General features: G+C 37.6%; 1 protein-coding gene across 2 annotated transcripts in view; it reads right to left on the bottom strand.

Annotated features, from left to right (window-relative positions):
* Positions 1-988: 988 nt before the first annotated feature.
* The window catches only part of SPECC1L (sperm antigen with calponin homology and coiled-coil domains 1 like), a 63,539-nt gene continuing 41,607 nt past the window's right edge, over positions 989-22,920 (bottom strand). For both annotated transcript variants that reach the window (XM_048322755.1, XM_048322754.1), the window contains exons 13-16: positions 19,619-19,721; positions 10,541-10,657; positions 9,945-10,004; positions 989-8,186 (exon numbers count right to left, since the gene is read on the bottom strand). In XM_048322755.1, the coding sequence (XP_048178712.1) occupies positions 8,097-8,186; positions 9,945-10,004; positions 10,541-10,657; positions 19,619-19,721 (370 nt within the window). In that variant the 3' untranslated portion in view covers positions 989-8,096. The remainder of the gene's footprint in view (positions 8,187-9,944; positions 10,005-10,540; positions 10,658-19,618; positions 19,722-22,920) is intronic.

The raw sequence follows: 22,920 nt of genomic DNA, 5'->3' as shown, positions 1-22,920 counted from the left end.
ATATAAATCCATTTTAAGAACTAAAAAGAGTTTTCTTAAATCAGGCATGTTCTTAAACCACACACCTCCAGCACAACCAGACACTGCAGGAAGGACAGCACGGAGTTCTCAGGGAGAATATTTCACCTCAAGAAAGGAGAAACAACACATTTTCTTGCAGAATAGCATTACTGAGACAAAGACTTTCCTGGATTGCTGAACAGTCAGAAAACACCACACAAAAATCTCAAAAAAAAAAAAAAAGGCAGAATTAAAATACCTTTACTAGCCAGTGCATTCCAGAACAATATTTACAATAATTAGGAGCTCAGTCCAAACCTCTGGGTCCAATTTATTCCAGAACACTTGAAATTAAAGCTCCAAACGAGTATTTGAAAACAGTTACCATCCAGGATGATTTGAGACCAAACCAGACTTAAGGTGTTCTAAGCTTTATTTTCACCTGGAAAATTTATGTTTAGGCATCTGCTTTAAATAGTGTGAACTGTTTTAGAGATTAAGTCCCCAGCCTCTCTCCAGCCCAACTCCTTTAGAGACAGAGAGGGAATGAGCACACAATTGCCTTATTTGGGTTGGGCTAAGTAATATTTAAATAATTCTAATCCTGCAATGTAATCCTGCAATGTAATCCTGCAATGTATTACAGAAGTTGCCTAAACTGAACATATTCTCTGCAATTTCCTTCTCTAGAACAATACAGGCTCAGCAGATGCCTTAAACATGTCCCTCTTATCTGGGGTATTCACTGTCTTATCACCTAAAACCCTTTGGGGGTAGATCCTGTAAAGGCTGCTGGTATCCCAAGAGAGATATGACTTCCAAAAAAAATCCTGAGGTTATGCGCACACAAGCCCTTCACACACACACTAGCGGATGAACCTCCACAGTTGCTTCCTGCAACCCTTCTGAACAAACACAGTGCCAAAACCAGAGTTAAAACAGCCCCTTCTTGTAGCAGCTTCACCCAAGAAAACAAACACACGTTCTGCTATTTGCAACCTTTATTTCATGAATAATTAAGAAGAAAACATGGCAACATTGGCAAATTGAAGGCATACATACTAAATACTCATACAGAATACATTATGGAGAAAGTAAAATGCCCAGATCTTCAGTGGTCCTTGCAAACTGAAAGCATATTGGGTCCTTCAAAAGGTTTAGCTTAACATAGGCTTGCTGACTTTTCAAGGTCCAATGATTACCAACTTGTGCCTTTCAAACCAGAAACAGGGTGAAATACAATTGGAACACTCATCAAAATTTTCCTCAAACCTTTATTTCTCAGCTCTAGCCAGAAGCAAACAAAATGTTTTTTTCCTCCTTGCCATTTAAATTTATACACTAATACACCAGCCTAAGTATTCAAGACACAAGCACTTCTTGAGACATGTTCGTGTTACTCAGAACCTGCAGGAGTACAGATCTGTACACACACATTTATGCATGTGCATATAGGTACATCTATACATTTATGCAAAGCCTCTCTCTATGTAAGACGTGTGTAAACTATTCAAAAGGGTTCTGGGAAAAAAGCAAAGTACTTGTACTTGTCTAGAAGAAGAATTACTAAACACATACACTGACATACAACAGCTGTTTCAAGGGAGAGTAAAACCAATACAAATCAGAAAAGCTGGATGGATGAGAAGAGCTTTTAGAATCACTGGTTTTTATATCATCTTTAAAGGCCATGGAAAGTAAGCTTTAAATTAGCTATTTAGGAGATATCATTACTGGCTGCAGTGTCATCTCAAACAAGGTTACTCCTTATCCAGTATAGTGCTGTAAAGTCAGACTGAGGCATCAATAAAATTCCGTTCTTTCACTAAGCCCAAAATTCATCACACTGTTCTGTCAGATCTGCCTCACACCTGAACTGGAAGCACCCTCATCCTAGAGGTGGAGGGTACCAATTAATGCCCTTCTGGGTTTGATCGGGAGAGTTCTCCAGTATTAATTTGGATCACTGATTGATTTCAGATACACTGAACAACTCTTGATCATTCCTGACCTAAAATGAACTTACAGTCTGGAGGCAAACTAGTCTGTGCCTTGTTTAGTAGTGTTATACTTTCTTCCCATTAGATAATATACAGAAAAAACACATTTCTGTTCAAAAAACCCTTCAGATACACATAAAAGTGCTACTCATAGACAGAAAAATTAACTTTACAATACACATAAAACCAAAAGTGTCTATCAAACTGAAATGCTATAAGTTACAAGGATTAATTACTTGAGTATGTTACATGTATTTGTGCCTAGCTGAACTGATTCCCAAGTAACCATCCTAACTGAACATATGCAATAATTGGAAACCATTAAAAGCCTCCAGAGAAATTTCAACAATGGAACAACAAAAAACCAAACCAAACCACCAACAAAAAGAAACAACAAAAAAAACCCCCAAAACCAAACAAAAAAAAAGAGCCCCCTTCTCCCCATTTGTTGAAAGTGTCTTCTCTCCACTTGTTGAAAGAGTTCAAAATCAAAAATGGACTATTCCACTATTGCAAGTGCAGTCTACAGTCAAAACAGGCCAATTCTGTGGAACTGGGACTGCCAATGGCTCCTCTGCAGCAGGAAATGTCTGCTGGGCTCCCTCACTACCATATAAATACACCAGTTACATGCAATTAAAATAATACATGTATCACTAGGGTGAAAATGCACATAATACATTGCTATGCTGGGGCAGAGCAAATTTTAAGCCTTGGCCTCCCCAAGCAGATTCCTTATATTCCCAAGCAGCTTCCTTATATTCTAGAACTATGCAAAATACAAAAGCCTTAGAAAAGTGCAACAAAACTAGCTTTATGACATTTTTCTTTCCATTTCCATAAATACAATCTCATAAAAATATTATTAAACAGAAGCATACTTCCCAGTGGAGAACTAACAGGCCACATTTCAGCTTTTAGTAAATGATTTTGCCTAAACTGAAAACCCCTGAAAATAGGGGATTAAAATGAAACCAGCTTAATTACATCAGGCTGCTGCAATATTCTGCCAGAAGTTTACCCTCCTGCTCTGCATCCTCAAGTCCTGCTGGGACCGATGGGAACTTTATGTGCAACTCTGAGGCAGACACTGGCCTATTCCCAGTGGTAAGGAATATTCCAAGCAAAAGCTAATGTCAGTTGGAAGGAAGTCATCTGGTATTCATAGGTTTTACTACAGTTTCATTGTTAGGAAATAATTCTAATATCACAGAATGAATTAGCTCAAGGAGATTAGGACAGTGGCTTTCTCAAACCGAGTTCAAGGGTGTTGCATTCAAACAACTGGAAAGTGTAGCAAAAACGTAAGAAAAAAAGACACTTGTATCAATTGACAGAAATCAGAACTGTACAAACCTCAACCTTTTAAGTTATTTAGGCATTAATTATCCACAGCATACTTGCTACATATTCCAGATGCTTAACACGGGTTTGATAATTATAGAGCGTACTACAACACTGATTCTGAAATCAGGGAATACAACAGAAGGAACTTAGATGAAGGAGGGACACAGCAAGCCACACAGTAATTTAAAACCCATCCAGCCACTCTCCTGTGAAAGCAGAAACACTATTTAGGATACCTTTCTAAATAGGGACAATTAAATGTATTAAGAGAAGTCTGTGTTTTGCCAGTCAACACACACTAACTTGGGAAAGCACAATGGCATGTCCAGCACTCATGAATGATGAAGACACTTTAATAGCACTTCTCACCAAGTAATTTCTCAAACTGCTTAATGTTAGCTTAAAGAAAGGGATACAATAATGGTAGCTTAAAGAAAGGAATTGCAGAAATAGAGCTTGGTAGAACATAAAAATACAACAGAAATAAATATTTACCAAATCAAGGGAAGGACCACAAACAAGCTATACAGTTAACTCAGTCCATATATGGACATGACTATTTTAAGGTCCTCCTTCTAGGCCACCTCAGCATAACTCACAATAGGCAAAAAGTAGCATGAAAGTGTACAACTGCATTCCTTCCCAGAAGAATTTTGCCCCTTAGTAGCTCCTACTTGGGGCTGCGTTAGTTGCAAGAGGCAAACAAGAAGTCAAGTCACCACAGGAGTCACAGGAGCACAGTTTAAAGGTGTAACTACATCACTTCAGCCAGCCCGGGGCAGCTTTGGAAGGAACTGTCACACACCATCTGAACACCAGGCAGTGTCCCCAAAGCAGGCACAGGCAGTAAGAAAAACAACCACAAGTTCTCCAAATCTCCAGCTTCCCAAATAATCTTGGTTAAAACTACACTGGCATAAAAATTGTGCCCTGGGCCAAATCTGTACAGAAATAGAATTGAGTGAAAGTAATTTTTTGGTGGTGCAAAAGAATCCAAATGCCTAAAGTGTTGAAACTGAAAAAACACTGAGATTAGTAATAGAAGGGAGACTCCAGTGTCACAGCTACACGATTCACAAGGCAGATCCTCAGCAGCTTAAACCACTGTACTGCACTATTACAGGAGGGGTTTAATTTATTTCTCCCCATGCACGTAAAACCACAGCATCACTGCTGCCAGGGATATTAACAGGAGTTTACACCAATAAATTAAAGCAGAGTTCATTTAGCTCTGGCAAATTAAGGGCCTCCTAAGACATGATGATGGACTTTACAGAAAAACACAAACAGTGGAAATATTTCATAAAATTGGAGACAAAAAAATATCAGAAACATTACGTGTAACTTGAAGAATATATTTTATGCAAAAGAGAAAAAAAATCTACCTTTAAATCAGAATCTGTGATAATTATATACTATATTCTGGATAAACTACCCACAAACACAAATTTAAAAGTGAAAATTTCACTCAGTTTTTCAGAGGCACAGGAATAAGACATTTTTTGTGAGGGCCAGACACTGGAGATCCTAAATTGGTGTTTCTATTTAAATAGACAGCCAAACCAAACTGGATTAAACAAAACCAACTGGAAACCAAATCAAGTGTAACACCCATAGAAGTGTTTCCATCCACAGGATCCAGAGGCTGACACAGCTGTACCTGCATCAGGATGTCCCACAGCTGCACTTGGTTGCCCACCCTACAGCTGGCCATGAGTAACCCTGATATTCTACAGCACAGGCACTTGCAAGGCACACAGTAAAATATAAATGGATAACAAAATATTTTCAGTACATTCAGAAATATTTTCTGGATTAAAAGGAAAGTAAATCAGCATAAACTTGCACTTCACATGAACAAAAACCCAGGCTGTTTCAGGATTAACTATGAACAGAAACCAAACACAACAGTATATTTATTCCACATCCAGAAGGGCTACAGCTATTTTTCCTCTTGAACAACTGAATGTGGTTTGAACCTTCAGAAAAAAACAGATTGTAGAGTGCAGCAGGGCATTATGTTTGCTTTAGATCTTCCATTGCTTCATTCCTCATTTGTAAAGGCTCAGATACATCAGCACACAAAAAAACTCTTCACAAAGCCCAGTGTTCCTGGGCTGGATTCACAGAGTTTTATCAGACAGATCACACCAAGAAAAAGTTTACAGAGCTCTGAAATTTGTAACAAGATTCCTTTTATAATTACTGCTAGCTTTTTTCTCTCTTCCTTTCTGAAGACCAGCAGCTCATGTTTTTTACAGAAAGGATCTGGCAAACGTGATTTCTCTTTTGACAAATGGTTACACTCTCAGTGTTACTGCAGTTAAGGACTCGGACAACATTCCAGGTAAACGAAGATGACCATTGGACAGAAAAAAAATCAGCTCAAAGCTCGAATTACCTCACCAAAACAGGTCATGAGTGACTTTAGATCAAGAAATGCTATCCTTTTCATTAGAAAAATATTTTTTTTTAAATCTAAGGCAATGAATAAGACAATCATAAATAAGGATATCTGTTCAGAGGATAAAGAGAAGGGTTTTTTAAACACTGACTGGCAAAATCTGGAATTTAATAGTAGGAGATAGAATGCAAGACAGCAGTAATGCATATTTCCAGTAAGACTATTCTTATTGGAAACTAAGAAATGAAGTAAAAAAAAAAAAAATTTGAAGAAATATAGAGGAGAGGAAAATGCATTTCAGACTTATATTAAAATCTATTAATGAAGATTTTTCACTTGAAACCTCTCTTGCAACAACCGTCTTCAGATTATGTTGGCTCTTCAAATGCACCAATTAATAATCTGACAGTATCTACTTCTAGTTCTAAAGAGCTGTAAGAATGTTTGAGACACTGCTGCTCTGAAAACTTCTCCAAAGGCCCTCAGCACAGGTTAAGTAGTTATTCTGCAAAGTTCCATAGTTCTCACAGGCACATATCAGTATAAATGTGTATTCTTATACAATGCTGGAGACATGCTGAATTATTACTCTTCACATGGGCCATGTTCTTCAGATGATGGGGTTTTGGATTTGGCAATACTTTTGAGTTAAATCTGTGCTTTTATACCACGAAGAAGTTTCACAGATGCCAAGCACAGTTGCATTCACTGGGTTAACATCTATGACATTCAAACTGTCCTTAACAGTCGTAAGAGCACCATAGAACAGATTTATTTTCTTTACAGTGGGGTTACTGCTGAAAGAGCCTGTGCTTATAAATAGCAGCTGTTACAGAACTCACTGCTCAAGTTGGCTTCTGCTTAATATTAATGAGATGTTCCGTGGCTGAAGTGCTGGAAAGTGTTCAGAAAAGCAAGAGGCAGAAGCAATGACAGAGTGAAGTCTCCCCTCAATTTGACAAGCAAGATTACAACAAACAGCTCGTGACAAATGGAGCCATGAAATCACCGGGAGCCATTAACATTCCACACCAGGCCCTGAAGTGCCAAGACGTATCAACTCAATGATCGCTAAGGCACTTAAACTCTCTTGCCCAAGAGCTGCTAAATGAATTCAGGTACATTTTCAGAAAAAAAAAAAAGAAGTTGAGCAGACTAAAGTTTCTCAATTCCTTCCTTGTGACAGTGAGTCATTTCCACGCAATATTTGAGACTACTGGGTGTACACACATTACATCAGTTCCTCCATAGTCCTTCCCAGAGAACATCTCACCTTCTGTCACTCAGATGAGGATGTGCAAGACCAATGAAAAACACACAGAAAACATGGCAAAGCTGGATTTTGAGACAAACTATTTCATTATTACAACTTATTGAGAATATCTTCTCTGCAGAGGAAATGCTATCCCAGTTCCAAACTTCTACCACAGACATCCACGACATGTGCTCATATTGCTGTAGAGGAAAGCCCGGGGTAGCTGTGTGTGCTGCACAGGCAAAGGAGGAAGAGAGGAAAGAACAAGCCAGACAAGGGGTGATTATTGATTCATTTCTGTTACAATGGAAGCACAGGGAGTTTGCACAGATTCCTTGAAGTATAGTATACCCTGAAAGCCAGGACCTGCATGTGCTAGTCTTTAACAATCCATAAGATAAAGATGAAAGCCACATCACTGTGACAGAGGTAGGCTTATAATGAAGCTTTAGAATGAAGACTTCTTCTGTGCCAGATTTTTCGAGGTATCGAGAGCACTTTTCCCCTCAGTTTATCATTATGGAATCAAAGCTTGTTTTCCTAGAATACTGTGCACATTTTAAAGGATGAAAAATAGGCAGTAACTAAGTTACCATTAAGAACTCTACTGTATTGGGCTGCCATATGCTGTGGGTAGAACATTCAGAGTCTGTGGAATCAGGATACTACAGAAAGTCCAGTAATATGATGCCATGTTATCCTTTTCTTTCTCAAAGCTTTATCTGTACATTTAGTCTCCTATATGCTAGAGGAAGCATTCATCTCACTCTCCCAGGAAAGAAAGTTTCAGGAAGTCTGACTGGAAAGGCAGCACATAAGTAGTCCAGGCTCTTTAGGCTACATAATTAATCTGAATAGCTTAATAACCTGGGTTATTCCAAGCACTGTGGCAACAAGTTCTTGCTTTTAAACAGTTGTTTCCATGCTTAGTAGCTGAAGCAATCTGAGGCAATCCATGATAGAGTCACTGAAGTTTGAGGGGACTCAAATGTTGCCGGTTTTCAGTGAAATGGGGATTAGCATTTCAGTAAGATTTCCATCTGCTAGCTCATGTTGGTTGTATCCCATGGATCTGCCGAATGATTAGGGTTCAGGTTTCAAAGTATTTGTAAATTGCTGTAACATACAGCATGACATTCTGCCAGTCTGGACGCTCAGTTCGCACCATTTCATTGATGTCCTGTCACAGAAAACAGATTGGTCAAAATCAGAAATGAAAACCTTGAGAGCAATGCAGCAGTGTTTTCACACATTCCTGGGAATGGTAAATCTGTCAAGTTTCCACAATTTAAAGCACTGATGAAGAAAGCTCTGTTTTCCTCCATATATCTTGGTATTACTTACAAAATGTAATGAATAGCATATCTGTAGATAGTTCTTTTGTTGACTTAAGATTGAAATGTCTGATGCTGTGCATGCTCAAGCTGTCCCCCACTGAGCACAGCTGGTACAATAGTCAGACTTTAGTGTTCACACAACCCTGCGTCAGCCTTGCAAATCAACTCAACCTACCCCAGGAACTGTGAGCCACAGAATCAAGACCCAGATATTAATTACAGTTCAAAATTCCCATCAGGTTAAGCATCAATAAATACTTAAATCCCACCTACTCTCTTCAGCATGTGTACAAAGCAAAACAGAGTGATGTAGTTTCTAGTAATTTCTGTTTACTGTAAAGCTCTATTTGAAAGCTTTGGATGCAGGAATCTCCAGAACTCAAAAAAGAAGTTGTGAGTTTTTTTAGCTGAACACCTTCAGAGGATGAATAACTTCTACTTGCATTCCACTCCTATTTACATACAGGATTTTCACACCCTTCTTCACCCTCTACTCATGTAATATGGATTAAAAAAAAAAATCCTCAAACATACACATCACATACACTGTGCATGTAGGTATGTAAATAGATACTAACTTATTAAGATGGATACAATTTGCACTTAGACTTAATTCCATTCAATTTGTCTGTTTATGGTATCAGTAATGAAGTACATCAGAAAAAAGGAAGGACAGACAGCAACCATTTAGATTAAGGCTGAATTATGCAAGAATTTTTGCAGTTATTTTCCACAATCTCATTCTTACATCAGCGCTTGGTAAGAAACTTCCACATTTCAAATCAGTGCCAAAGTCAAAGTATGAAAGCCCAGGAGCTGCACTGCCATTGTTAGCAAACACAATGCTGGGGGGGTAAAGCACTGATAAGGATCAAGGAAAGTGTTATTTTTAAAAACTCTGTCATACTGTTAGTTGCTAACTATGGCAGCTTTGTTAGAATTTAGGTTGCAAAAGTATCACTTAAGTATAATTTCTGATAATGGCCATTTCAACATTTTCATGACCACTCACAAGGGTTTGGGATCCTCCCAATTCCGCACCTTCAGAAATACTCCTTTTCTAGTAAACACTCTACTATTGAAAACTAATTATTTTTCTCTAAAATTTGTGTAAGACAACTTATAAACAACCACTGAAAAAACCTTACAAATATTTGCAATGCTGAAAAATTAAAAGTCTAAACTGAAGAGGCAAATCTCAACTCTCACAGTACACTGAGAAAAAGAAACAAATTACATTGCTTGATTTGTAGCTCCAGAGTTCCAGAAATCCCAAATAATATAGAAGTATGTCAGAGACAGGAGAGATTTAATGGATTCTTGAAAACTGTATCCCATAACTATTTCCCAAACTATTCTCAAACAAATTCATTGCCGTTATTAATATTTCTTTTTGTATTGAGAGATAAGTGTTGGTGAACCTTCCTTTTAAAGCTTAATAGGTCTGTATTTCAGTCATTATTTAGTGCAAGAACCTCTAGCTGAGCTCATCTGCTGCTATTTTTAAGTATAAACATCCAAATCTTTTGAGACTACAAAATAGAGTAATTTTGATTTTTATAAATGGGTCATAATTCATTCAATATGCATTTAAATCTTACCAGAGTAGATTTGATGCCAACACTTTCAGCTGCCTGAAAAGCCAAAGTAAAATTTCTTCTCTGCATGAGATATAGAAACATGTTAGAAAACAAGGAAATACTATTTCAAACATAACAAAATGATCTTAAGAATGTTCATAACAATGCTACTACTTTTGCTTCAAATGGAGTTATAATTTGACTACAGTAATTCAAAGGAACCACAGGAATTAATGTGTTTTAATATCATCCAAAAATTTATGAAAGATTTTTATTAATTGCCTGTTCAGAAGATAATGCTGAATATCATTGTCAGTGAAGAACAACTGATTTATAAAATACTAAAGAAGAGATTATTTATTCTCTAAAAAGCATGAATAAAAAAATCTCTTCATGCATTAGTGAAATAATCTTATGTTTTTAGGATCTATTATTAATTGTACATTCTGGGCTAACACACCAATAGGTAGGAACTGTGGCAGATCAGAACACACAGAGATTATTTGGAAATCCTAGTAACACTGGGGTTTTTAGAACTCAAATTAGTTCATTGTTCTTTATTAACTCATATTAATTAAAGCATTGCAGTGCTGGGAATAGGATTTTTAATGTCTTACCTTGTCCTGGCTGTTCAGTTCTTGATAGGGAATATGGGCTGGGAGGTAAGTGTGGAGAACTGCACAGAAAGCCAGGCCATCATTCCAGCTGCTGCTGAAGTTTGTGATGTCAATATTCTTGAAGGGAAAAAAATATAAGCAATATCAAAGCCATAATCTAAGAATTATTACATGCTACCAATTCATCAATACTTCTTTTTAATGCCTTTGAAGAAATTGGCAGAGAAAGCGGACAGCCCAATACCAACATTCTGTGGTAAGAACTGCACTACTAAAAAAAATATAATGATAAGAAAGTCAGTTATTCTACATATTAATTTCAGATAATATTAAGCCCTCCCTCAAAAGAAAGTGCAAAATGTATGCCTGAGTGTGTGTTAAAAGCTGTAAAATGCTGTGCTAGAAGGTAATGGATTTGGTGCAACTGTACACCCCAAAACAGAAAAGCAAACGAGTTAAATATGTGTATCCCAAATCCCTGATCAGGAAATGTGTTCGTATCTCTGTTAAGGTTCATTCTATTTTCTGCTTCTACTACATTCATATCCAGACAAAATTTCTAAAAGATGAGGACAAATTTTCTCTTCTAAACAAACCATTTCTCTATAGAAACTGATGTGAAAAAGATCACAAACAAAAGTTAACTTTCATTTGGAAATAAAGATGTTCCAGCACATTTAGTGCTGACAGTAGCAGAGAATCTTTGGGATTGAAACTGGAATTGAAAACTGCTGTCTTGCACTCTTGATCTTTTAGTTCCCGTAGGAAACTCAGTGGCACTAGTAAATGCATCTCCTGAGACTGTATAAATTATTGTAGAGTCAGCCCAGTCCAAAAGAATTATGAATAAGATGCCTCAGTGACCTTTTAAACGACTGTATATTTGACTGTTGGCAGTTAAACAGTGTTAGAGAGGCTAAGTGGATAGCAGTCAGTTTAAACTTCAGTTAGGAAACAACCAGTAACAACAATATATCATCTATCTTTTACACTTCCATGGAGAAATATAAATATGGTTTAATATCTAACTCACTTAACTGGGCTCAAGCAGAAGCTTACTTAGTTTTCAAAATTTTAACAGCAGGAACTAAAACCTCCAGTCACAGAAGTGCAGAATCACAATCACCTGAGCAAACCATTCACCTGACAGCAATTTAGTCATCATCATCACCTGTCTTTGACAAGACACTAAAACTTGGCACTCCTAAGGCAGAAAACTCCACCCAGAGCCAGTGTTCTGTGCCAGGCAGAGTGGGAATGAAGGCACTTGTACTTCTTGTCAAAGCAGTGCTTTGGACTTCAAATGAACAACAACCACAGTCTCCTCCAACAAGAGGACAAAACCAAAACTCTGGACAATTTCTAGAAGAATGCAAGGGAAATCTTTGTTTCCTGCTCAGCTTTAACACTTTTGATGCGAAGTGGCCCCGGTGCAGGTCCAGGCTCTGATGTCAGTGTACGTGCTGGGGCTCACAGTGCCCGGGGCCGGAGCCGCTCCTGCCGCACAAGGAAACGGCGGCGCTGGAGACCCCCAGTCTGTGGGAACAGCTCTGCACACAGCTTCCTCCAGCCACAGGGGTGGGAAAATTTAAAAGCAAAAGGGAAAAAAAAGAAGGGAGAAAAAAAAGTGCTCCTTTCTCCTCAAGAGAGACAGGAAATTGGATTTAAATTAATGCCCAGTTAAAACTTTCTCAATGTTACTTAATTAGGGAAACATATGCAACACACAGTCTGAGGTTTTAAGGGGAAAAAAAAGGAAAAATGTCAGCTTGTTAAAGCCAATAAATTTCTACTTGTGTCCATTTACAGAAGTTACTTTTTGGAAAGTTCTTTCCTCCTATCCTGTAACCAGTAATACCTCAGCTCACATTTGTGTCAGTAAGATGGATAAAGGTAGGGAGAGGAGCTTTTTCTTGTCACAGTCATGTGTGGCAAGCTGGCTATGTAAATCAGGTGTGAATGATCATATTTGCTTTGCTATACAATCCACTGAGGGAGAAAAAGCTTAGTCCTGAGCTTTTCAGCTCTTGGCTGAAATGTTCTCCCTCTGTCCCTGAGATGGCCAAGTGATGTGGGAATGGTAGGAGAAAGATGTAAACTGGCATTGCCACAGTGAAATTACAACAAGCAAAAGTCATCTTCCCTTAAACATTACAATAGTATAAACTAAAAACTTCGCTTTAACTATTAGTAAGTATCCATAGAATGCTGAATTTTTAATATAAACACTGGAAGGGAAAAGGGCCACTTAAAGTGCGCCTACAAGTTTGGTTGGTTCTCAAACAAAACCAAACTCAGAATACCCTTTTTTTCTAAATCATCTTGTAGGGTCCAGCTTTTATTATTAAGACAACAAGCAGAAAACAAACCCATCATCCAAGAATTTTAATGTATCCAGAGAAGCTGAATTAAATACAACGGAAGGAAACAATTAAAAGGGACTGGTTTCTGTTTCCAATTGCTCTAAGCATTATGAATTATTATTACCTCTCAGACTAAAAGAACTATAATATTGGTCAGACAGTAAAAAACAAATCTAGAAATGGGACAGATTGTCATTTAAACTGAAAATTTAATTTTTCATGTAGGGCTTTGAGCACACAACTGGCACATTTAAATACAGCAAATTTTATTTCCTAAATGCTTTTAACTACTTGTGGTTTTTTTGAAAAAGCTTGGCCAGTATAATGAAATCAATCTTGCATTAAGCTCTTATTTCTCAAAGAATTGATGGTAAACAGAACATCAGCCTAAAATCTCTGACATAATTTCTTCTTTGTTACTGCTTTTATTAAGTAATTGGCTCTATTAAGACAATTCTGCTGGAATCTAATCTAGAATTATTCTTCAAGACATTTCAGACCACAAAGTATTAAAGCAACTGAAGGACATACTTTCAGATAAATTGTCAAATGAGGAATAAGCCTTTCTGGAGAGAGATGAACTAGAAGGGGATTTATCAGCCCTTGTCTATTAGTGATTAAGATGTAGGATGGGAATGAAGCTATCTCTAGTATTTGGGGTAGATGTTTTTTAAAAAGGCAATTCTAACAAAAGTTAAACCAGTAAGACCATTGTAATAAAAAGATCTGTAGAAGCCACTTTCCAAACAGGAGTAAGTAACAGAGTTAAAAATTTTTAAGTCCTTTCTGGAGACAGAACATAAAAATATAAAGTGAAAAATAGATGGTAATTAAACAACCTGGTAGATCCACAACCAAGAAACATTTCAAGCATTACTCAAGCCCCTATTGAACTGGAAACTGCAGAGTAGGAGTCTCTCTCACCACAAAATAAGTATTCCCTTGAGCTCATACAGAAAAAAAGACTAAAAACAGTATTCCCCATGAAACATTCTAGACTGCTTAACAGACTGGGCTCTGCATAACATCAACCAAAGATCTCTGCAAACCTATGACTTTTCTAAAATTCACCATTTAAAAGTGGTTTTAACCAGCATACTGCTAATTTAAAAATTTTCTTCTATTGCTTTTTGCAGTAATCCTAAATTAACAGGGGGTCTTCTAAAGTCAGTGAAATACTTTTTTTAAAAAAAGCAAGAAACAAATGTTAACTATTATAACCCAGAAATTCCTTACTTTTTTTTAGCCCCCCAGAAAACTTCCACAGCTAAAAAACCCCAAAAACATCAAGAAACCCAACTATACAAAACATGTTTTCTAACTCACAAATTAAGAACAAAGTCATTTTAACCACTTGTTTAGACACAGCCACAGGTTCCATCTGCCTGAGCTATGGACATCAGAACTCCAGCAGAAGAGCATCCTGCACAGCAGCTATTTCTCCATCCCTTGTTCTGCACAAGGAGGAGAGATTCCCATATCCAAACTTGGTTTGGCTCTGAAAAGAGTCAGGACATGAAGAAAATAAAAAACATATGTCTATGTCTCTGTTGTATTAGTTAATTAAATAAGTGGGTTGAGAAAGCAAAACCATTAATATGATTCTGTGCTATAATATATTAAAGCCTTAAAATAAGATTTGGAGTTTAAGTGTACAGACCTTGGCAGGCTTCTTCCCATGGTAAAATGTAAGTAAAATGCAAGTAAAATGCTTTTAAAAGCTTTTACAGATACATACACAAATGAAACGAGTATCCATTACAGAAGATTACAAAGGTAAACTATGAAAGAACTGCTATCCACGCTCCATTGAATCAGCATTCACTGACTCTCAAATCATGGAATAAAGCTGTGGCTATCTACTTCGGGCAGTAGGTAAGAACATAATCTGAAACAGACTTAGCAGCAGTCCCAACTACTGCCTCTCCAATCCCAGCTTCTGCAAAGGCAATAAATGGCAAACATAGACCATCAAAACCCTTAACCACTGACTGGTAATGTTCCTTTCCATACCAAACACGTTATTTTTCAGTTTGGGCACAAAAAAGAACCATAAAAGAAGCAGTCATTCTCACAAAATCCAGTAATAGCTTCAGACATTAATGTCTGAAACACTTAGAGGTACAGACAGCTTCATAATTTATTCTAAATTTTGTCATAATTAAGTCTAACAAGTTGACATTTCTGTTGTATCAGAATCCAATCCAAACACAAAAAGGATGCATGTCCTTCCTTAACTCAAGAATTTTTGACTAAAGCATCAGCTTAAACCAAGGAGAGAAGTGTTTTGGCTTCCTGACTACTCTGATGAATCAACCAGACAGCACAGAATGCACACCCTAGAGTCAGTATTTGAACACAGGCTTACATAAGCATAGTCATGTCCTTTTCTTGTGCATTTTTAAAATCAATGTAGTACTTTGAATAGAATATAACCTAGCTTAGCACTGAGAAGTTTAAAAAAAAAAAGCAACCTGAACCATCTTTTACATCTAGTTTTGTTATTCTACACTTACTGCTCAAGCACAAATGAAAATATTGCTTGATTTCAAGGTGCATTGAGCATAGCATTCCATGTTTTGTAAGACATGTAGCTTTGATCTGTACAGGAGGTAAAAATTAGGCGGTCTTTCCAGCAGAAAGCAGCATTGCATGAAATAGAGGACAGGTACTACAGGGCTACACTAAGAGTATCTGTACCTAGGAAGTGTGGAAAGCTTAAAGTTTAAACAAAAAATGAGTCAATTCTTGTTGCTATTTTGTGACAATTGCTTTTTTGGTGTCAAGACTTCTGGAAGTGAATTATCTCTCAGAATGCTGACAAAAATGGAAAATAAATTGAAATACTGCTGGAGATAAGAATGGGTAAGGACGTGTGTATCCTGTTTATTGGTCCTCTTTTAACATGAAACATGCATGCTCACATCCTTTTTGGGATTTTATTAGCTGCGTACTCAAAATGAAAGTAGCTGTGCTCCAGCCAGGGTAAATGCTCCACAACAGCTGGATGGGATTACTTTATGCTTTGAAGATATCTGGAATTTATGGCAGTTTCATGACACTGCACATATTTTAGAGCAGCCAGGAGGATTCCCTCCTCTGAAAAATGCAGGACTTGGGTCTGTACTCTGAAGCAGTGTCAGATCCTGAGCAAAGCTAACACACGATGAAATTTCAAGTATTTTGTGACTGTTGATCTGAAAACTAAAGGTGATTTGCTGCTCTTTTATCTAAATTCTTATCTTGAGAGCAGCTCTCCTCTTTCATGGCTTAGAGATCTGTTCAGCTCAGAGTATAATGCAGCTCAGTAACTTAATGTGTGCAATTGTGTCAAGACTGAACTGGCTCTGGATGGAAGTTAATACAGAATCTGCCTCTGCTAGCTCTGCACTGACCTTCTGCAGATCACCATTCTCAAAACCTAAGCTCCAAGGAGAAATTCTGCCTGCAAACAACATTCAGACAGCATATTAAAAGCTACAATACAGTAAGAGATTAAGTCATTCAGGTTTTTACACCAGTAATTTCTCTTATTTTCACTGGCTTATCAATCTAATTTTTTTATTGAGGTCTTGAAAAAACATTTGGAACACAGTTAAACATTAACAACTACATTTAAAGGTGACTATACATTTATTCCCCTCCAAATTTGCTTGAATAAATCAAGAAAAGTGTACAATGAAGTAATTTATAGGGATTTTTAACAGGGCTTATTCCACTATAATGGACTGAAATCAAGAGCTTCACCACACTGTCATATTTGACTTATTTAGCATTCGCAAAGTTTCAGGCTTCTAAAGCAGAAATAAGTACTTAAGACTTTTAATCAAAAGCTTGAAAGCAATTTTCTGGAAGGGATAGGAAAGCAGGAGTTACTCTTCCATTTTACTTGAGCAGACAAAAAACCCCGTACCAGTTGTACCAGACAATTCTGTAGTGCTGTATTCTCTGCAATTATCTTTTGAATAAAGAAAACCTTCTCTCTTTGAAACAGGACAGACTTTGGTGTGGCTTTTTTCTTCTTTAGTATTTTATCCTGCTGTTGTTGATAAGGATAAACCAACTCCACCACATCTGGTATCTAACAGGCTGAAGCACTAGCAGCTCACCTATAACCCTGTACACCTTAAAAAAATTTTAGAAATTAAGATTTGCATCTGGCTACTTGTGTGATTACTATTTTTTAGTATTTATTAGCTATTTTCCACTATCCAGTGCAAAATATAATGCCAGGGATGAAAGGGAAAACAGTGCCAGGAGCAAACATGTCTCTGTTAGAAATGGAGCTTTAACTCAACATGTACAGTTTTATCTTCCCTGTGAAACACCAACAGCTGAAATAATTTTCTGTAAATACCTTACATGCACTTATCCATAAAAACCTACAGCTGTGGGACATCACCTCCAGGTGAGAGGGAGAAAACAAGACAAAAAAGTGATTACTGTTGCCAATGGATATAGAAGGAGACACATCTTTCTATGCTGGCAAAGACATACTTGAAAAATACTGGTTTACAGGGTTTTACTTAAGTGTGGGTAGTTTAATATGAATAGGACAAAATTAACAAAATAATTATTCTGAAGCAAAAGGCTTCTAACACTTCCTTTTCTTTGTTTCCAAAGGATGGTTACCATCTTCCGGGTCATTTTGGAACTTGTTACAGACTCAATTTGCAAGTATCTTTCCTTTAGCCTGCCATATTTACAGCTAATATTGGCCAAACTGGTAACTGTATAGAAATTGGTGACTGGATAGAAAGTGACCTACTTCTCTTCCTAGAGGAAAAGGCTCTGATATTTAGGACTCATGTTCTGTGAGGCTCCTGCAGCAGCTCAGCGACAGAGGAGGGCTGGGCAGCCAGCATGTACCTGCAGCTCAGAAAAGCATGTGCTGGCTCTTACCCAGGTGCTAAACCAAACAAAAGCAACAGGGGTACAGAGGAAAAATAGAAGTTCTAATGATAGGAAATGCTGGGGAGAAAAGGGAACTGTGGCAGAGTGTGAGACACCAGGAAGAGCTGGAGGTAAAGAGGGTATCCTGTCCATGCCTGGAGGACAGGGAAGGAAGAAGAGGTGAGTACCTTTAAGCAGGACTGAATGAAGAAGCTTCATTACGCTGATGCTTGTTTACTGTTCGTCAGTTTTGAATACACATAGTTTTTTAAAAAAATTAAAATGAAGCAGAGATTCATTGAAAATAAAAAAAGAAAAAAAACCTTATCTGGTATTGATAACATTGAGATGCCAGAAAGCTGGATAAGCACTGTTCACAATGAATACAGTGCTGGGTATGTTTAAAACATTAGAACACCACCAACACGGTGTTCAACCAGAACTGAATTTCAGGCAATGCTGAAAATTATCAAATTCTGTACAACCAAGAAATGAAAAATGAGTGTGCCTAAAGCAAAAGACATTGTTCTACAAGAACTAACTTAATATAACCTCCTGATACTATCTTGCAGTTTCAATGAAGGCATTGCAGCGGCTCTGCAGATGCTCTGTGCTCAGTACCATGCTGCAGGTTTTGAAGCAAGTACATAAAATCTCAAAACCTATCCTTTTACCACTGTTTATAAAACTCAAGAAATTATAAGCAGCAATCTGTAGAATCAGAAGCAAATTCTTGCATGTGCACACAACTACAGAATTAAAAGTTTGGAATAATTTCTATCACTTTTCCTAACCAGATTAGTGAAGCTGTCAAATTCATCTTTCATTTCAAGACAATATGGGAAAATATTTTTGCACTTAGTTCGAGGATTTATAAAGAAATATAACATCCTGCCTTTTTTAAAACGTGGGGAAGGAGAAAGGCTCTTTCCACAAAGCTGCTTATCCTCAGAAATAGCACAGTTTAGTACCAGACGTGCCACAGGAAGAGGGGGAGGGCTTATATCACAGCCTGTCCATTGTGCTGAAGGAGGACTTTTCCTATGGATGGGCGACCATCCTGTTATGCGGCTCTCAACTTCCTTCTGCATTGTGAGGCTCAAGTCATGGAAAGAGTAAAGTTCTTAAACTGAGGATTGTGTTGGGAACTCCAAACACTTTCAATACAAGTTAACCAAACAAATACATCATGGTCAGACTATTAACATCCTGGTTTAGTTTGCTGAAGCCACTATTCTTTTGAAAAAATAATGTAATCAGCAGAACTCTGGACAGTTATCTTGTTAGTTCTTTTGGCTTCTGATAACATTTGGACCAAGTGAAAAAAAAAAAAGTCTGCAACCACAGTGGAGAGCCAAGTTCAAATGCAAGACCATGCCACCTTCACAAATCAAACTATCCCTAATAGGCTAAATGGGAGTGCATTCAAAGATCCTAAAATACCCCTACGATAATTACCTATTAAAAAAATAAATCTCTGGAATCTGAGAAATGGTACTCTAGCTGCATTTGGAAAACATTAATTTAAACCTTAAGTTGATAAAGTTTCAGCTCCAGTTTCAGAAGTGCAACCTGTGAAAGGCTGATTTCAAGTGCCTCAATGGGAGGGCAGCTGCCCCCTTAAGAAAAAGCTGTTACTGCATGGAGCAAAGTGACTGAGGAGCTGTTGGTGCTGGAGCAGGACTCGGAGCACACGTTCCAAGGGGAGGGTACAGTACATGCCAGGGCCACTCAGTATATGCAGTCAGGTGTGGAGCAGCCTGGGCTGTGTCACGGGCAGGCTCCACTGCTGGCCCACAGCGTTAGCCAGCTCTGCAGGTACCTGATAGCCCTCTGTTTTCTTCTGGCACCACTTCAGCAGGGCGTTCCTCTTGGAGCCTCCATACTCTCTTGCTAGGGCAGACAAGGGATCTTTCCTCTCTTCCCTAGGAACAAGGCCAGAAGAGCTTATAACGCAACAGAAATAGGTATTTATAAAGGCTTAAATAGAAGGACAAATTCTTGGCACATTGAAAGTAGCAGGATACAGCACTACTGACTGAGAAACAGAACACACAGGAATACCTGCAAAAGACTTGAGACTTAGTTTGGAGTAATTCTTTCATTAGCAAATCATCCTTCTTTTTCCTTTAAGCTTTTTTTTACTAGATCTTTCCACCTCAATTATATTTCTTTCTAAGAATTTGAAAAATTAAACTGACAAACAGTAAGTTCTAGCCTGAGCCATTAAGCTAACTCAAGTGACTTTATTTTGTATTTAGAAAGAGAATAAACTGATGCTATCTCTTTTGCATTTCATGGCTGATTACAAATGTCACCTTGAAACAACAAGTTTGCATATGAGCAGCACGGCTTTATTAACAGAACATTTGCCTGAGACCTGAAGTTCTCAAAAAAGAAGGGGGAGATCTATGTAGGCTGATCTGCCATTTGCTATTAGCACAATAAAAGCAGTCAATTCATTTCAATTCCAGTTTGTCAAGCTATCTTAAGTAATTTTTTCCTTAAGAAAAAACTGGGGAAGAAAAGAACAACCTAACTAAGTTGGCCATTTTTTCAGGAGTTTTACATTACAAGCATCTCTTTACCAGGCTTCAGAAATTAATTCTTAGATTAAAAACCATATACTATAGAGACTAATACTTCTTTAGTGGCCTAGTTACATGATTCAGTATTTCTATAGATATTAGAATAAACAGTCTTTGACAAAAAGAGCAAGTACTACACCACTATGGATATTAGTTACTGCACGTAAAGTGTGCCAGAAGTTGTTCTTATTTTTAATAATCTCCATTTAGAAAATTAAAATCAGATAGCTATCAGTGAACTGCAAAGACTTCCCCATATGCCATTTTTAAAGAGCACTATCAGATGTAAGCAAGATTTTCAGAGCATTCTCAGAGATGATACCCTAAGTTACTCTTTGTGAATACTTCCCAAAAGACAAAGGGATTGTACACATTCAGTCTCAAATCTTCAACTCTTTGTTTTTTACAGCCCATGTGGTGACTGGAAAGAGAGGTGGAATGTGGAAATACATATCATCTGCTGCAGATTTACAGGTAGCAATTCTCTAGCTCCTGCTAAGGGAAAAGAAAGCATCCATGGAATGTGGATTTCTTCCTGCGTGTGTGCTATAAACAGAACACCAGAGACTGTTCCATGGATCAGCATCTCTTGGTCAATGCATAAAAGACATCATGGCCCAATAGATAAAGAAATGTTTTAAGGCACTAATCTTAAGTATATGTATTGCAATTTTCTTGGCCAGTCTTCACCGACATATGGATGGGCAGGATCTCAAAGTTACTTAGAAAGAGGTAACAGCTGAAATAGCCATGAAAATATATGCTCAGCAGGACAGTAAACACAAAACAGTAACTGCTATCTTTGATGCTGAGCCTTCAAACCTAACTGCTTATCTTGATTTAACACAACAAGGAAGTCAATAATTGTGTATTTTAAATATGAAATCAATTATCTGAATAGGTCAGTGTACCTAAATTTCATAGGCACCACACAGCCAGAATGATGCTTCAAGAAATTCTGTACTTCAGTTCTTAAATCAATACAAATATCAACAACTTACATTGGTGTACTTTTTCCTTTGGTGATTGAAACAAGTAACAATGGAATTGCATATTCAATCTATAATGAGGGTTACACAACACTATGAGAACTGAAGAACAGAGATCTGGGGCAACAATAGAACTCAAATAAAAATATCCCTCTCTCTTTACGCTAAACATACTGTTTAGCCATGAGGGAGCTGTACAGCCTGTTCTCAAATTCCAGCAAGAGCACACGGCTTATATCAGGTTCTCACAGTTATGAAAACACTGCTGAAAAAAATAAATTAGCATTAAGTTGTATGGAGACAATGAAAAACGGCTTGACATACAAATCTTACATGTTCACACATTAGGTCAACTGCATTTCAAATCAAAGAGCTAATGAAGTTTCAACTAGAAGAGGGAACAGAAAACTGCAAGTATTTATTCTAGTGAACTACACTGATAACTGTTTATCTTACAATAACTTTCAGAAAAAGGTAGGGCAAAACAGAGAAACATGATCATGTAACAAACTGAACTCCAGCAGTGACACTCCAAGTGGCTCCAAAGGCCACACTCATCACCACACACCCACTGCTGCACAGTCCATTAAGTCTTTTGTAGTACTGAACATCGCAGGCAATGGTTGGGCAGCACAATAATGATTTCACAATTATAACTGTACAGTTTCACCCTGGAATGCCACACTATTTGCTCCAGTCTGCAGGCTGACACCAATACATCTCAATGTTACCAGTTCAAAGTTCATACACAGGTGTTTTACGTTTTTTTTAAACTTATTTCTGGATGTACTCAGTTTAAATGTAGGTGCTAACATACACATTAATTGTTGGTAGTAAAGCACCCACAATTAAACTCAGTTTAATTTCTGCACAACAAAAGGAGGGCAGCACTGAGGCCTGTCCCAGGCTGATTTCAGGGAAATCACTTTCAAAAGCACCCACAAGCTGTGAATACATCAGAATTTTTTACATATTGCAAGTGTCTCTGAATATTAAGGGTTTAATACTTCTGCTGTACAAAAGCTTTGTCAGGAAGCTCTGTGAGAAATGGTCTTGACAGAGTTATTTAACATTTGTCTGCCAGTTTTCCAACCTATGAAGCAGAGCTGAGGACAGACTTCACTTGGATAACATGAGGACTAAATACTTTGAAGTCCTCTGACTGATACCACAACAGAGAGGAACAGCTTTAAATTTACCACAGACCTATCTTTTGTCTTACTAATCAAAGGAGGTTGTCTGGCCATTTGTTGCTCAGACTTGCACTATGATTCCATCTGTGGGACAAAAAACCCCAGGCCCATTCACTCATGGTTATTAAAAAAGACTTGCCAGTGTCTGAGATTAAGACCTGGGCATGCTGCTTTTTGACTTCAACTGGGATTACAGAAGTTAAGGTTTATCAGGGTCTCCCTGGGTCCAAGCCAGTCTGCATGATCGACTCCATGTGCTGTAAGTTCACTTCCTGAATTTGGCTTCATGGTATTTTGAACTGGTATTATTATTTAGTGACATGACTTTGCTTGCTTTTCTAGTGGACTATAAAG

The sequence above is a fragment of the Corvus hawaiiensis genome, chromosome 18 (assembly GCF_020740725.1).
Source record: "Corvus hawaiiensis isolate bCorHaw1 chromosome 18, bCorHaw1.pri.cur, whole genome shotgun sequence".
Classification (NCBI taxonomy): domain Eukaryota; kingdom Metazoa; phylum Chordata; class Aves; order Passeriformes; family Corvidae; genus Corvus; species Corvus hawaiiensis.
Note: the sequence above shows the minus strand (reverse complement) of the source record. Positions and strands in the feature narration are given on the sequence as shown.